The sequence below is a fragment of the Centruroides vittatus genome, unplaced genomic scaffold (genome assembly GCF_030686945.1).
Source record: "Centruroides vittatus isolate TY-2023 unplaced genomic scaffold, ASM3068694v2 contig_1213, whole genome shotgun sequence".
NCBI classification, from domain to species: domain Eukaryota; kingdom Metazoa; phylum Arthropoda; class Arachnida; order Scorpiones; family Buthidae; genus Centruroides; species Centruroides vittatus.
The window spans coordinates 429,850-443,036 of record NW_027120776.1 but is presented as its reverse complement, the minus strand read 5'-3'; the positions used below and the strand labels follow the sequence as shown (position 1 = coordinate 443,036).

The 13,187-nt window shown below is 36.1% G+C and overlaps 1 protein-coding gene across 1 annotated transcript in view; it reads right to left on the bottom strand.

The window, feature by feature from the left end:
* Positions 1–1,008: 1,008 nt before the first annotated feature.
* Positions 1,009–13,187, bottom strand: part of LOC136985953 (probable phosphorylase b kinase regulatory subunit beta) — a 35,385-nt gene continuing 23,206 nt past the window's right edge. Inside the window, exons 20-32 of the mRNA XM_067283377.1 lie at positions 10,017–10,099; positions 9,801–9,891; positions 9,546–9,719; positions 9,348–9,474; positions 8,896–8,953; positions 8,737–8,827; positions 8,469–8,671; positions 8,218–8,272; positions 8,061–8,143; positions 2,434–2,566; positions 2,253–2,360; positions 1,515–1,589; positions 1,009–1,447 (exon numbers count right to left, since the gene is read on the bottom strand). Of these exons, the coding sequence (XP_067139478.1) occupies positions 1,253–1,447; positions 1,515–1,589; positions 2,253–2,360; positions 2,434–2,566; positions 8,061–8,143; positions 8,218–8,272; positions 8,469–8,671; positions 8,737–8,827; positions 8,896–8,953; positions 9,348–9,474; positions 9,546–9,719; positions 9,801–9,891; positions 10,017–10,099 (1,476 nt within the window). The 3' untranslated portion in view covers positions 1,009–1,252. The remainder of the gene's footprint in view (positions 1,448–1,514; positions 1,590–2,252; positions 2,361–2,433; positions 2,567–8,060; positions 8,144–8,217; positions 8,273–8,468; positions 8,672–8,736; positions 8,828–8,895; positions 8,954–9,347; positions 9,475–9,545; positions 9,720–9,800; positions 9,892–10,016; positions 10,100–13,187) is intronic.

The following is a 13,187-nucleotide window of genomic DNA, read 5'->3' as shown; positions in this document are numbered from 1 at the left end:
GCCAACTCTTTCCTCCCATTGATTTTAGCCCACCGGCGGTGGTGGGTTCGCGCTTCGCCAACGGGTTGGCCACGTGAAATTTTCCAGGCTTTCTTCACGTTTCTAACACCTAAATAGGGTCCAACTTCCCATAAAAGTCCACCGGGGAGGTACAGTACCTCCTCGGCAGATTGCCTTATCCCATCAATCCAATCCAATCGATTGTATCTATCGAATTAGATCAAGGCACAAAATGGGGATGGCCGAGATTGCAAGACACCAGCCTACCGCTTTGGTGGCATTTTCATAAGTTTGAACGTAATACGTCAGCTCCCCCTCAACGCTTTCCTCCTCACTGTAGGCTTCAGTGAATCCATAGGCATAAAGATTTCTATTCTTTTAAAAAAATTCCCATCATCTCGTAATTTGATTTTTCTGCTCTTTCGATTAATTAGTGAAGGAGAGGCACCAACACGTTTACAGCAATATGACCAGATTACCGGACAGGGTTCGAACCCACATCCTCTACGGTAAGCAGATACTTTATCAGTAGGGCAGCTGGCTGCGCGATAAACAGATAATTTCCAAATCCGTCGCGGTGTTAGGTTATATATGTGAGGCCCTAGTTAAACACGGACTTCAGAGGCACTTCTTACGTAAATTTACAACGTGATTCACTAATCTTTGTATCTCACGATACAAAGATTAGTGAATCGACATCCCATTATCCTCAAGCGTACATTTATGTGCCTGAAGATCCTAAACTCGCGAGGCCCTAGGATGCCTTTGCGCAGAACCACCACTGCTCGAAACGACAAGGAAATCACGCGATAATAAATTATACGCCCTTAACCAGAAGGAAAAGCAACGTACAATTGCACAATACGAAAACTCGCAACTGTATTTATTAACAAAATTTCACAACAGGGATAATGGAAATTTGCATAAAAAGTTGTAAACTTTTAACATTTTTCTTTAAACAATATATATTAAACACTATTCTGAATGAAAAATTGCTCTTGGGGGGCATTTACAATTATGTACATACTTTTATTATAATGCATACTATTTACACTGATTAATTTTGGACACCGAAATTCCGTCAAAAAATTTATATTTGAATCTGGCCGAATGCAATCTTTAACATCCCCGATGCATTAAAAGTATCTTGACTAGAAAACAATTTAAAATTATGAGCAAAGCCTTGATAAAATTTGGAAGAAATGGGGGTTTTGAAACCATTAAAACTGTATAAACTACGGGCATTTACGGCTTAACATATGTGGCACATCTCTCTGGTATCGATATGGCTGGGTCCATACTTCAAAAGGTTGTGCATCACTGCTCGAGCCAGATAACTGGCCGTTATCTTGGATGGAGCGTTATAGAAGGGGGTCATATCCGTGCTATTTTCGGCTATTTCTTGCGGTTTGTCCTTTTTGAACGTGACGAATGACTCGTGGACGAGCTACACGATAACTCTCATTAATTTCGAAGTTTATCCATTGCGTTATATCGAAGAAAATATCACTTACCTTATCCATATCGACGGGATCGCCAAAGGATAATTCGGGATTCCTCTTCAGCACCAGGTACACAACCATTATCAACTGTAAATTTAAGGAAATAATGAAAAAATTTCGGGAATTAGAGCTTTTTTCCAGAATTTTAATTGTTATAATCACAGGATGCCCTGTAAATTGCTCTTCGCAGTAGGGAAAAACGGACAGGAGATGGCCACTATTGAGTTATACGAGACGGAAGGCCTCGAGTATACTTTCAACGTAAATGGTCGGTGTAAACAATGGAGGAAGAGGAAGTAAATAAGCTGGACCAAAAGAGTGAGGAAAGTATCTTCTAGGATGTTGAGGGAAGAGGAGTTCTGTTGGGCATATTTTGTGAGGAAACTGTCTATCAAGACAGGCAGCGAAAGGGAAAAGTGTAGGAAAAATGATAGAAAAGACGTGACCCGATGACCCGAAAGGAAAGGGAAGTTAACAAACCTTGAAGAGGAAGGCCGAGCAATGTGCAAAGTAGAGGAATGGGACGGACTGATCTGTGGACCCGCTTTGCAGAGGCCAAGAAGAGATACAATCTTATCGGATTTCGTAAATAAAACAATTTAGCCTTACGAATTAATTAGTAGAAGAGACAAATGATTCCAGACAGGAAACGTCTTTTATCTTATCTGGAGATGTGATATACGATCTTTTAGGATTTTCTGTAATGTTGCAATTTACGGGGCATCGCTGGATTATAATTTGTTGGCTTACTTCAACCAGTATCTGCCGGTATTCGGGTGCCGAAATTCTATTCAACAGCATCTCTACCTGAAGAGCGAAGTTTAATTCGTAAACCGTCATTTCCGAGAGTGTCGGTTGCTGGAAAATTACAGGTAAACGTGGTTAAAGAGAGGTAAAATGGTATTAAGAAAGTAAAAAGTTCGTAATTTACCTGTGGCAAGTGATGGCCCGCAACAATAATACCCGACGGCGTACGAGTCATGACGTCCCAAACCCTGTCGTAGAAATTTCTAGGAACGCGGCACAGAGCACCTTCGATCTGTCGCTGTTGATGAGCTGTCATTCTTGAAACAATGAATACATCAAGAAGTTAAATTTCTACAATTGTCATAATAAAATGAAGACTTTTAAAATAAAATCCATATTTTCTATAACATTCTGGAGTTGTTTTTTTTTTACATAGACGGCCGAGACAGTTAAGGCGTCGGCTTTTTTATTCTGGGGGATCCGAGATCCAACCGGTTGGTGAAAAAACCCATGAATTTTTCGGGGTTCTTTCCGGTATATCGCATCAATTATTTCGCCATCCGGCCTCCCGAGTGTGAGCCTGGCTTAACCCACGACGGGCCAAAACGAAGGCCCTATTGGTGCCCACGGAGCAGAGAAATCTAAATCGATTCAAAGTAGAGATTATTGTAAATTTTTAGTCATTATTATAAATTTTTTGCACGGAAAATTATAAATGAGGCGTGTGATTGTCTCGTCCCACCGATGGCCGAGTGGATAAAACCACCGAACACTGGCAGTCGGTCGTGGGTTCGCTCCTGGCCGACGAGTGTTTCGGAACGTTAGTGACACCTAAATAGGAGTCAATTTCCCATAGAAAGTCCTCTCGGGAGGCATTCTCCCTTCACGTGTCGCGTTGCCGTATACAAATAAACCGGTTGCCTCTTGCACCCATATATGCTGCAAACCAATTGCTCGTGGTGATTATAAAGTTGTTTATCGGCTCTATCGAGAGCAAAGTCAATTCTCAAACAAGAGTTTCTTGAAGTTCCTGGAGTAGCCGATGGAATGCAATTTGTCTCCCTAGAGCATCCCAAATATGTTCATGGGATTTAGGTCAGAAGATCGAATAATATTTTCACTGCCAAGAAAATCTTTGACCAGCCATACGCGTGTGGGCATTATAGACCATAAAAATTAAATCTGCCCTGAAAATAGCTCGAAAGTCTCGCAGGACTCCAAAACCTCGTTTCTGCACTCTCTTGAAGTAATGGTATCCTCCGCAAACACGTGAAGTTCAGCTACCGTTAAGTGTAATGCTATTCCGGACCACACCACATGCAAAGTGGTATATTTCCACCATGTTTGGGGATTGCATCGGGTTCCTCGCTTTTTTAAAACTGTAATCCGACAAAAAACATTCTGTAGTTTATAGATTATACTTATGTCCAAAAGAATAAACAAGTTACATGCCCTTTAAAGATCATCCAGTTAGAAGAAATTGTTTGATCCGGGTAGGATCTAGAAGATTAAGAATTCTTTTAGATAATTTATCCACGAGGTTGATTAATTACAATATTCGAGAGGCTTAATAAAAAAATTTTGTTGTTATAAGGCAAAGCAACACGAGGGCAATCTGCCAAAGGGTAGGTGTCTATCCGAAGGACTTTTATGGGAACTGCCCTTTTTTAAGTGTTAGATGGGGGGGAAACCCCAAAAAGTAGAATTACATTCGGGGATACCTGATTTCTCGTGGACATTCTTTTGTTTATTAATAATAATATTCACTCGGTATATAAAAATATTTAAAGTTTCTAAATGAACTCTGTCTGCATATATACTGTGCCAGGAGAATACGATAAGATATAAGTGATTAGATAAATAATAAAGTAAAAGTATTGTATTTGTGATATCGATATTGCACATACGTTTTTAGAATTGAGGACTAGAAATTTTTAATGTATTGATATAAATGATGGCCGTGGGGTTGCAAAGGCGTTATCCTATTGCTCTGGGGAAACGAATTTGGAGAATCCCAGCAGTTTTCAGGAAATCTGTCCCAAATATGTCGAACACCCGCCCTAATAGTGGAACGGGCCGAATCCACGATGGGCATAGGAAAAAATCCTGTTAGCGCTTAGAGAGCGATAAAAGTAAAAGAAAAAAGAGGGATTAATGGAACAAGACGATGCAACATACGGGTGATCTGCCAAGGGTTTGTCTTCCGGGAGGACTTTCTATAGAAAACCGACTTCTATTTAGGCGGAGACACGTGAAAAAACATGGCACTTTTGAATGCCTCGTTAAAAGCCACCCCTGGCATACCCCAATCGGAATGCCGGAGATATACTGTAACTTTCTTTTTTAACTCTTCCCGCCCTGTGGCACTAAGATAGCCTCTTTAGCGAGCCCGTTATAGGTTCGACCAGGCCCGCAATGGAGCGGCTGGGTGGCGAGTGGAGGGGCTCAACATATCCTGATGGACAATCTCCCGAAAAATTCCTGGAATTTTTGACTCGTCCAGATCCTCGTGGCAGTGGGCTGCCATCCTAACTGCTCGGCCATTCGACCATATCACACTGCTGATACGGTGTGATACGGTTAGCGCATTTTTATTTTATTCTGAAATTAATTCCAGAGTTCTGAACGGCAGTCATTTTTTTCAGGAACGTTTATTTTTGAAATGTGTACAGAATAACCTCCGAATAAGGCCATTTTTTATGTTCTCTTTATGTCACTGGCCGTTGTTCGAAGGTTTGACTAAAAGATCAAGCAGGCCTGGAAGGAATAGAAAAAATTACTGCCATCGACACTCTTGTTTGTATTAAATGACGTACTTAACATTTTAATCTGGCATTGCCTTGTAAACATTTTTATCATTTAAATTACTTCTTGTATACTTAATTCTTATCAGCCAATCTCTATTTTAAATAACACATTTTCCCTACGACTACCGATTTCACATATTATGAAAACCATTACATGACCTCGTTTACTTTGTTCACATTAATCGAATTCCCTTTCGGATCGATGGGATAAGGCAATTCAACACGTGGGCAATCTGCCAAGGAGGTGCCTCCAAGGAAGACTTTATACGAGGTACTGTTCCTTATTTAAGTGTTAGACAGATGAAGAAAACCCACGACGCCAGCCCGTTGACTGGGTGCGAACCCACCACCACCTACCAGTAGTTCGTGGTTTTATCCCCTCGGCCACTGGTAGGCAAATTCCCTTTTGACCAAATATTTTAAAATACAGAACTTTAAGAATAATTAGATTTGAGACATCAGCGCATTAGATACGTTTTCGGCCATTAGAAGTGTGCCTGGGAGGCAAAAGGCATTACTCTGCCGCTCTGGGAACCTGAATTTGAGTTTGGAACCTCAAGTTTTCCTTGGGAGTGAGCGGATATGTTTGGCATTTTATTCGATTATTGTACGTTTAACTTTTTTTATTATAATTAAAACTAGCAAGCCAATAAAATTTCTTCGTCTATCTTATTGGCTAATCAAAAATACTTTTACTTCAATTTGGATATGGATTTCTTGCACATGACATTAAAAAATGGGAGAACTGAAGGCAGCCCATTGTGAGCTAGTGCTTCCAAAATACAAAGCAATGGCGGCCAGATGGCCGAGCGGCTAAAATGGCATCTGCCGCTCTAGAGGATCCAGTATCAAATCCGGGCGGGTCTAAAACCCTAGGAATTTTTCGGGGATGGTTAGTCCCACACCACCCACCTGCCCGTTGTGGGCCTGGCTGAATCCACGATGGCCTTGCTAATAAAAGCCCTCTTAGAGCCACAGGGCAGAAATACAAACCAATACAACGTCCTCCTACAATGCGAAAGTTGAATGCATGAAAACTTCATTTTACAAAGGAAAAACAGAAATTATCATCTAATTATTTTGTTATTTAGATACAAGCTTCTGACTATTAAAATCTTTCCATCACATGACAGTTTATCAAATCACTATCCTCTATTAATGTTGACTTTATAATGCCCTCGTCTATCTCCTATTATCTATAAACCCGTACCTATCGACATTCAAAACATTGGACTCCATTTTTGATCATCTGATTGCATAAACTAGATGATAGAAAATGTAGTCCAATGTTTGGAAATATGTAGGAGAATCAGCAGACTTCATATTGATGATACCTTATTTACCTCAAGGAAAATACTAAGTTGGGTTCTATCCTAAATAATTACATTTTTAAATTACTTTTTAACTTAATAAATTATATTTTATTAATTTTATAACTAATTTCAATCAAATTCATTTTCTATTAAATTCTACAGACTAATTTATCTAATGAAATATCAAAATTATTATTTTACTATCTTAATAATTTATTCCTCATTTAACTATAATTACTTAATTTTATATTATAATAACTAATCAAATTCAATTTTATTACATTACAGTACTAAAGAAAGCAATAATATTTAATATTAATGCTTTCTTTAGCACTTTAACCTCTCTGAAAATAAATAAAATTCTAGGGGGTCAAAGAATTTGTTTCTTGATCCCTAGAATTATAGAAATTATCAAGTTTCCAGGGCCAGATTTACAGTTGTAGTCTGACATACAAGAGGCTCTTCCCCTTTGCCATTTAATTATGGGCAATATGTATAAACTGTCTTTCGGGATCAAACAAGATTTAGAGGCCCGAGTTGTAGCTTGTTTTGCTTACATTTGAATCTGGCTCCTTGTAAAGTTTCTTGTATTTTGCATTTAATCAACAAACTGAGAATTTTCCAGGCTAATTTCGTCAAGTTTACTTGTTTATTACAAGAAAACTCAATGAAATTAGTCTGGAAAATTCTCATATACAGTAGAGAACCGAAAATCGGAATCAATTGGGGACTGGGGTTGTTCAGATTAGTGATTTGTTCCGATTACTGATTATGTACGAATAAATATATTAACCTGTCTGATGTTCAAATTTTTCTCAGTTGCATGTCGCTTCGTGTTGAATTTTCGTCGATTTTAAGCCTAACGAAAATTTTTATAATAATAATCGAGGCTATCGTATCATTAAAAATTATTTCTGCATTTTGTATAAACAAAATAAATATATTGAAGAATATAAAAACATGAAAATTATACTTTAGAAGTAAATTTAGTATTAAAAACGTTCGATTCAGCATGACACAGTCCGACTGAAAATCGTTCCGATTACCGGGGTTCCGATTAACGAGTCTCTACTGTATATATATATATAAGCTTCTGAGAGTGACAGTGTATATGTAATAAAAGCATCAATGTGCTGTTCTGGGAGACTTGGGATTAAATCCAACTGAACCCCAGCAATTTTTCATGGAAGTTCTGTCCTGGATAAGTCACAGACACCATCCCATCGGGGCACAGCCAGATTTATGACAGGACTAGTAAAATGGTCCCATTAGTAGCACACCTCAAAAACCTCCAAGTGCCTGGCAGCAAAATTCGTGAGTAAACAAACATTTTCGGACTCCTTCTGAGCTCTGCTTTGGGTTTTCTGCTTTCCAAGCAGAGCTCGGTAGCCTGAAAATGCTTGTTTACCCATGAATTTTGTCACTGGGCACCGAGAGGTTTTAAAAGATGTGTTATACAGTAAGTCCAGTGTGAAGAAGTATTGACCCTTTTAGTACCCACATAAAAGAAAAAGATGGATAAAAAAAAATACTCCAAATATAAAGAAACACTTCAATCTCAGAAACATCAAATTTAAACTAGCTATTTCACAAGTAATACATTATTATTATTATTATTTAAATATTGGGCATAGTTTCATTTTTAATCAATAGTTTAGTGTATGAATTTTGGATAATCAGCAGTAACTTACTTATTAGATGCAACATTATCTGACATTTCAAGCACTTTAAAAAGGACTTTTCGTAAATCACTCGGAGAAAGACTGTGCAACGCCTGAAATTATAAAGTCGAGAAATTGAGTTTAGGAAAAACTGCCCTTTAATTGTTTAAATAGATTACACACTTACTGGAGGATTCTCATTCAGGAATTTCAAATAAAGAATCATGGCCTGAATAATCCAGCTAAAAGTTAAAGTTTATCTTTTATGATAAAAATTCCATTTGGATTAACAACCATTCCATATAATTCCAGTGCAAGTTTTCCATTTTAATCCGTCAGGTACGCAAGCACTTGGCAGCTTAGAATTAAAATGGATTAAAACTTGCAATCTGAAAACTTACAAAAACAACAGTTTGCTTCAGAATACAAATATCTTACCCCACTCGGAGTTTCAAAATGCCATGAAACAAATGCGGTGAAGTAGAAATGAGTCTTCCGATATAGAGAATAATTTCTTGTTGAAGAACTGCTTGATAAATATCGTGATGTTGACACTGACCGTATATAATGCCTTTTACTTCTTTGGGTGTTAGAGGATGATCGATGACCACTTCTTCGTGACCGAAAATACCGACTGTAATCTAATATAAAAAAGTCATTGTAGATACGTAATTACATATACTGGAATACGTTTGACAAACCTCACCTGTTTGCCGCTGACTAGGGTCGACGTAATGTAGGGACTGATGCTATCGACCATTTTCTCCAGAACGCTAGAACAGTAACGTACTACAGACCTAAGTTAGAAAATTCCTAATTAATGTCGACACAATCGTCAATAATACTACATCTAAAAATTATTTACCAATGCCTGAGAGCTCCAGCCTGCCTCGTTAGTTTTTCGAGTCTTTCCTTTACTGTTACTAATTACAAATTATTAACATAATTAGTTAATTTGTTTAATCTGTTCAACAATTAATTTGCTTTGATCAAATTATTATAATAATTAGTTTATTTATTCTATCAATAAGCTACCAATAAAAATAATATTGCTATATTTTTTCTGTCCTGATCTTTATTCCATGCCAATTGTGAGTTCAGCCAGGCCCTCAAAAGAACCAGCTGATTGGTTAGGGATGGGACTCGACACGTGTGACAGACAGCCACTAAAAGTTTGGGTTTTCAAATGCTTGTATTCGATTGGGGGACCTCGGAATCACTTGATGGCCGAGATGGGCACAAAAATAAATATTATTTTTGTCGGTAGCATCCATTCCAAATATTACAGATACAAAAAAATTACGTTAAAGTATTTACTTCCATCCACCCAAAACTGTGGTCCTTCACGATACCAAAGAATGCCTAATAGCTGACTCTGTCCGTGAAGGGTATCGGTTTGAGATATGGCATCCAGAATATCTTTAGTAGATTTGTGTGTGAACTCCTATAATTAAATCGAAAAATGTTCATTGTTGCAAGGAACATTGAATTTTAATAATAGAAATATAAATCTACCTCAAAACTGTATGTAGGTTCGCTATAAATTATTGCTTTAGGAATATCGGTAAGACTTTGATATCCAATTGAAGTATGTTCTAATTGCTGAAATGCTTCAAATTTTGGAATAATATCGGGTGATAGTAAATGAAGGAAGTCGAGATGTTCTATACAAGATGACGATATAAGATTCTGCAATAATTTATTTTCTATTACCCTCGAGAAAAACGATTTAAACAACGATTTTCTTTCGGAATTAATCAATATACTTACTTGAAGTCTACCGGTACGAATCTTTAATCCGTCGCAGTGACCCTTCTTGAACATTGCCAATAGATCCAGCATTTCTTTAAAGTGTGTATCTCTAAATAATAAACCTTAATTTATGTAACATTTACTTATTATTTTAATAAACATACAATAATAATAATAATGCTAAGTAAAAACATAAATGTTTATATAAGTTTTCATAAAAATAGGCAAACAAACCTCATATGTTCTTCTCTGATCAGAATGCAGACTGTTGGTCTACCGGACATTCTCCAATACTTGCCCACAAAATGCAGTTCATTCTAATCAAAATTAATTTATTTATTAATGTTTGAAAAATTCAAAAGTTTGCATTTTAAGTTTTATTTATGTTAAAAAGAAACCAGATTAATTTAATAATATTAATTTAATGGATGAGTAACGGACAATAAAAGCATCGTCATGTCACACAGAGATTTGAATTTGAGAATGCATCGAATCCTCTAATTTCCGTGGAATGTGATCCAAATATATTAGGTTCCATCCAAAATCCAAGGCCCTATTTCCATCCATCACTCCAGAGGTAAAGGTCTTCTCGTGTGAATTTGCTATATGAGTTACAGCAGAAGCCAGACTAATATAATTATGTGACCGTGGGGTCAGTACCTCCTTGGTACCTTGTCAGACTGACACCACTGCGTCTTTTCGGACATAGACAGAAACTGGGTTAGCCGCAAATTTCGTTGCGCGAGTGGTCGTGCTTGTGAGCTTCCGGACCCGGAATGGAGGCGGATGGAAACAACCGAAGGAAGTACACTTCACAACACTTAAAAATACCCGTTTATTGATAGATATTATTTACAAATTCTACGACAACATTTTAGAAGTGTAGCATAATGACTAAAAAATTTAATATTGATGTTTAGCACAATTGCTAAAAAGAGAGGGATAAACCTATTGCGACCCTGATCGAGAGAGAGCTCACAGTAAGTTCGCGAGACGATAAATACCTTAAAACACTCGTAAGTCTTAGATGTATCAATGCAACGTAGGGGTGAAAGTTCAACAACTCAGTTCGGAGAATAATTCTTTTTTTTGTCGTCTTGGGCGCTGGCGAGTGACAATGGCTGGAACGGTGGGTCGGAACACACACTTTTGGAAAATGGTTGATGACGACTGCTCCAAATTGTCATTACCCCCTCCCTTTTATTAGGGGGGCTCCTCCTGGGTTTTTCCCATGACTTGGTTAAGATTTTTAATATTTTGGGACCAATAGTCAAATGTTCACTCATTGGTTCCGGGTGGCACATTCGATGTGTCACCCTCAAAAGGAAGCAAGTCCATGGGAACAGGTTTAATCATCTCTTGGATGGTTTTGCTCTCAAAAAATTTGTTTGAATAAATTTTTCGTCAGGCCCGGGCTCACAATTATTTACTTACTGATATAGACATGTACTGCAAAATTATTAAGGGTAGTAACCCCAGAAATAGCAAGACACTCTTAAAAAGGCTATCACTCCCCATGAGAGATTCGTTGCAACTTTAATAACACACAACTTTTACCGTAGACAACTTTTTATGATAAACCATTTAAAGAGTTGATATTTTGGCATCTTTAGCAGCCTCGCAATCCATTTCTTTACATTTACTAATCAAAGTGTCTTATACTTGATTCTTTAATCACTATAACTATTTGATTCAACTTGTCACAGGTAAAGAAAACAGTATAATTCTATAGATTTAGCAAAAATCTAATACTTTCAAGCATTGAGTTAAGAGAAACAATACAAGATAGATATTTATCTAACACCGTCCAAAGATAATACAATACTGAGGAACGGCATTATATTATCAGATAAGACAGACGAGTGTCTGCATGCAACAACTTTTCTACCATCTTGTTTAAAAACAATCCACCTGCTCATTGGTCTTTCGAGTGGTTGTCAAACATGTAAGACCAATGATGAAACATTAGACGTATGCCTGCCTTTAAATAAACAACTGCCATTACAAAATGGTTTTACGAATTACGCTATTATTGTATGTTACAGAAACATTTGATTTCTGTCAATCTTGTAACCTAACTTGCAAAAATATTAGATTAAATTTAATAATGATGAAAACTAATTATAATTTGATTAACAAATTAAAAATCTACAAAATAATCCACTAATAGAATCACAAAAGTTTGTTACTCAAAGTCAATTTACCCACTTAGTTATGGTGTAATGGACACATGACAATTTTATAAACACAGATTTATAGACTAAACATCAAGACATAATGTAAAAAACACTATAAAGATGGAAATTATACTATATTCCATAAAATACAATATATTCTATACTTTGATTTAACAGATAATACAATAATTCTAATAATAACTACAGATATCAATCTATTAATGTAATAATGCCGTGGGAGATAAATCTATTCGTGTAATATCTATTAAACTCTAATGTAAATCTATAAAATCTATTAATGTAATAGGAGAATAAATTTGAAATATTAAAAAGTTAACAGAAAAAATTTATACTTGGCACAGTGTTCAAAATTATTTTTAAAAAGTGCTAAATTTGGAAACGTCGACGTTCTTTTACAAGAACGAAAACGTTTCTGAATTACTTTTTACCTTTATCAAATGTTTAATATAGCGAAATGCGTACATGTTTACTCGGCAATTTAAATATATCAACAGTTGATCTATCGATACGGAGCGATGTTACAAAACGCCGCATCTGTTTAATTACGTATTACGTAGGCTATTTTTTAGGTGTCAAATGAGAAAAAACTGTGTGAATTCCTTAAGAATAGATTAAAACCAATAAAAGTATTTAAATGTAAATTCGTTTCATTGTAAGTTTTCTAATTAAACACCAAATTAAATATTAATTAATTAAATAGCCCATGATTAAATAGTCAATTCTGAATAGATCATTAAACTCCAATGTACAGTACATTTCAAATTCTAATAATTTTATTACATGTCACTCTAAATCGATATGCTTGATTTTTTAATGTAAAACATAATCACGGCATCTATAAACCATGAAGACTGATTTGTAGAAATGCAAAAATTCTTTGAAAAGAAATGAAGATTAAATAACTTCCTCGAGTCGGCATAATAAGCTACGTTTTACGGAGTTTAAAACAAAAACACTTATCGTTTTAAAAGTATAATTAAGGTGATTTTGAGCTATTTTTGTTATACTTATCAGCCGTTGTTATCGAGATAAACTATTAATGTGTTGTCAAGGTACAAAGTAAAATGTTTTCAGACTTAAGAACCTATTTTCATAATTTTAATTAATTAATTTCTTTGTTTATCGCCGATTTTTGAACTCTCATTTTCGAAAACGTCTAAGCGTTAATTCAGTTCTGTTTAATATGTTAAATAAAGAATATAATAAA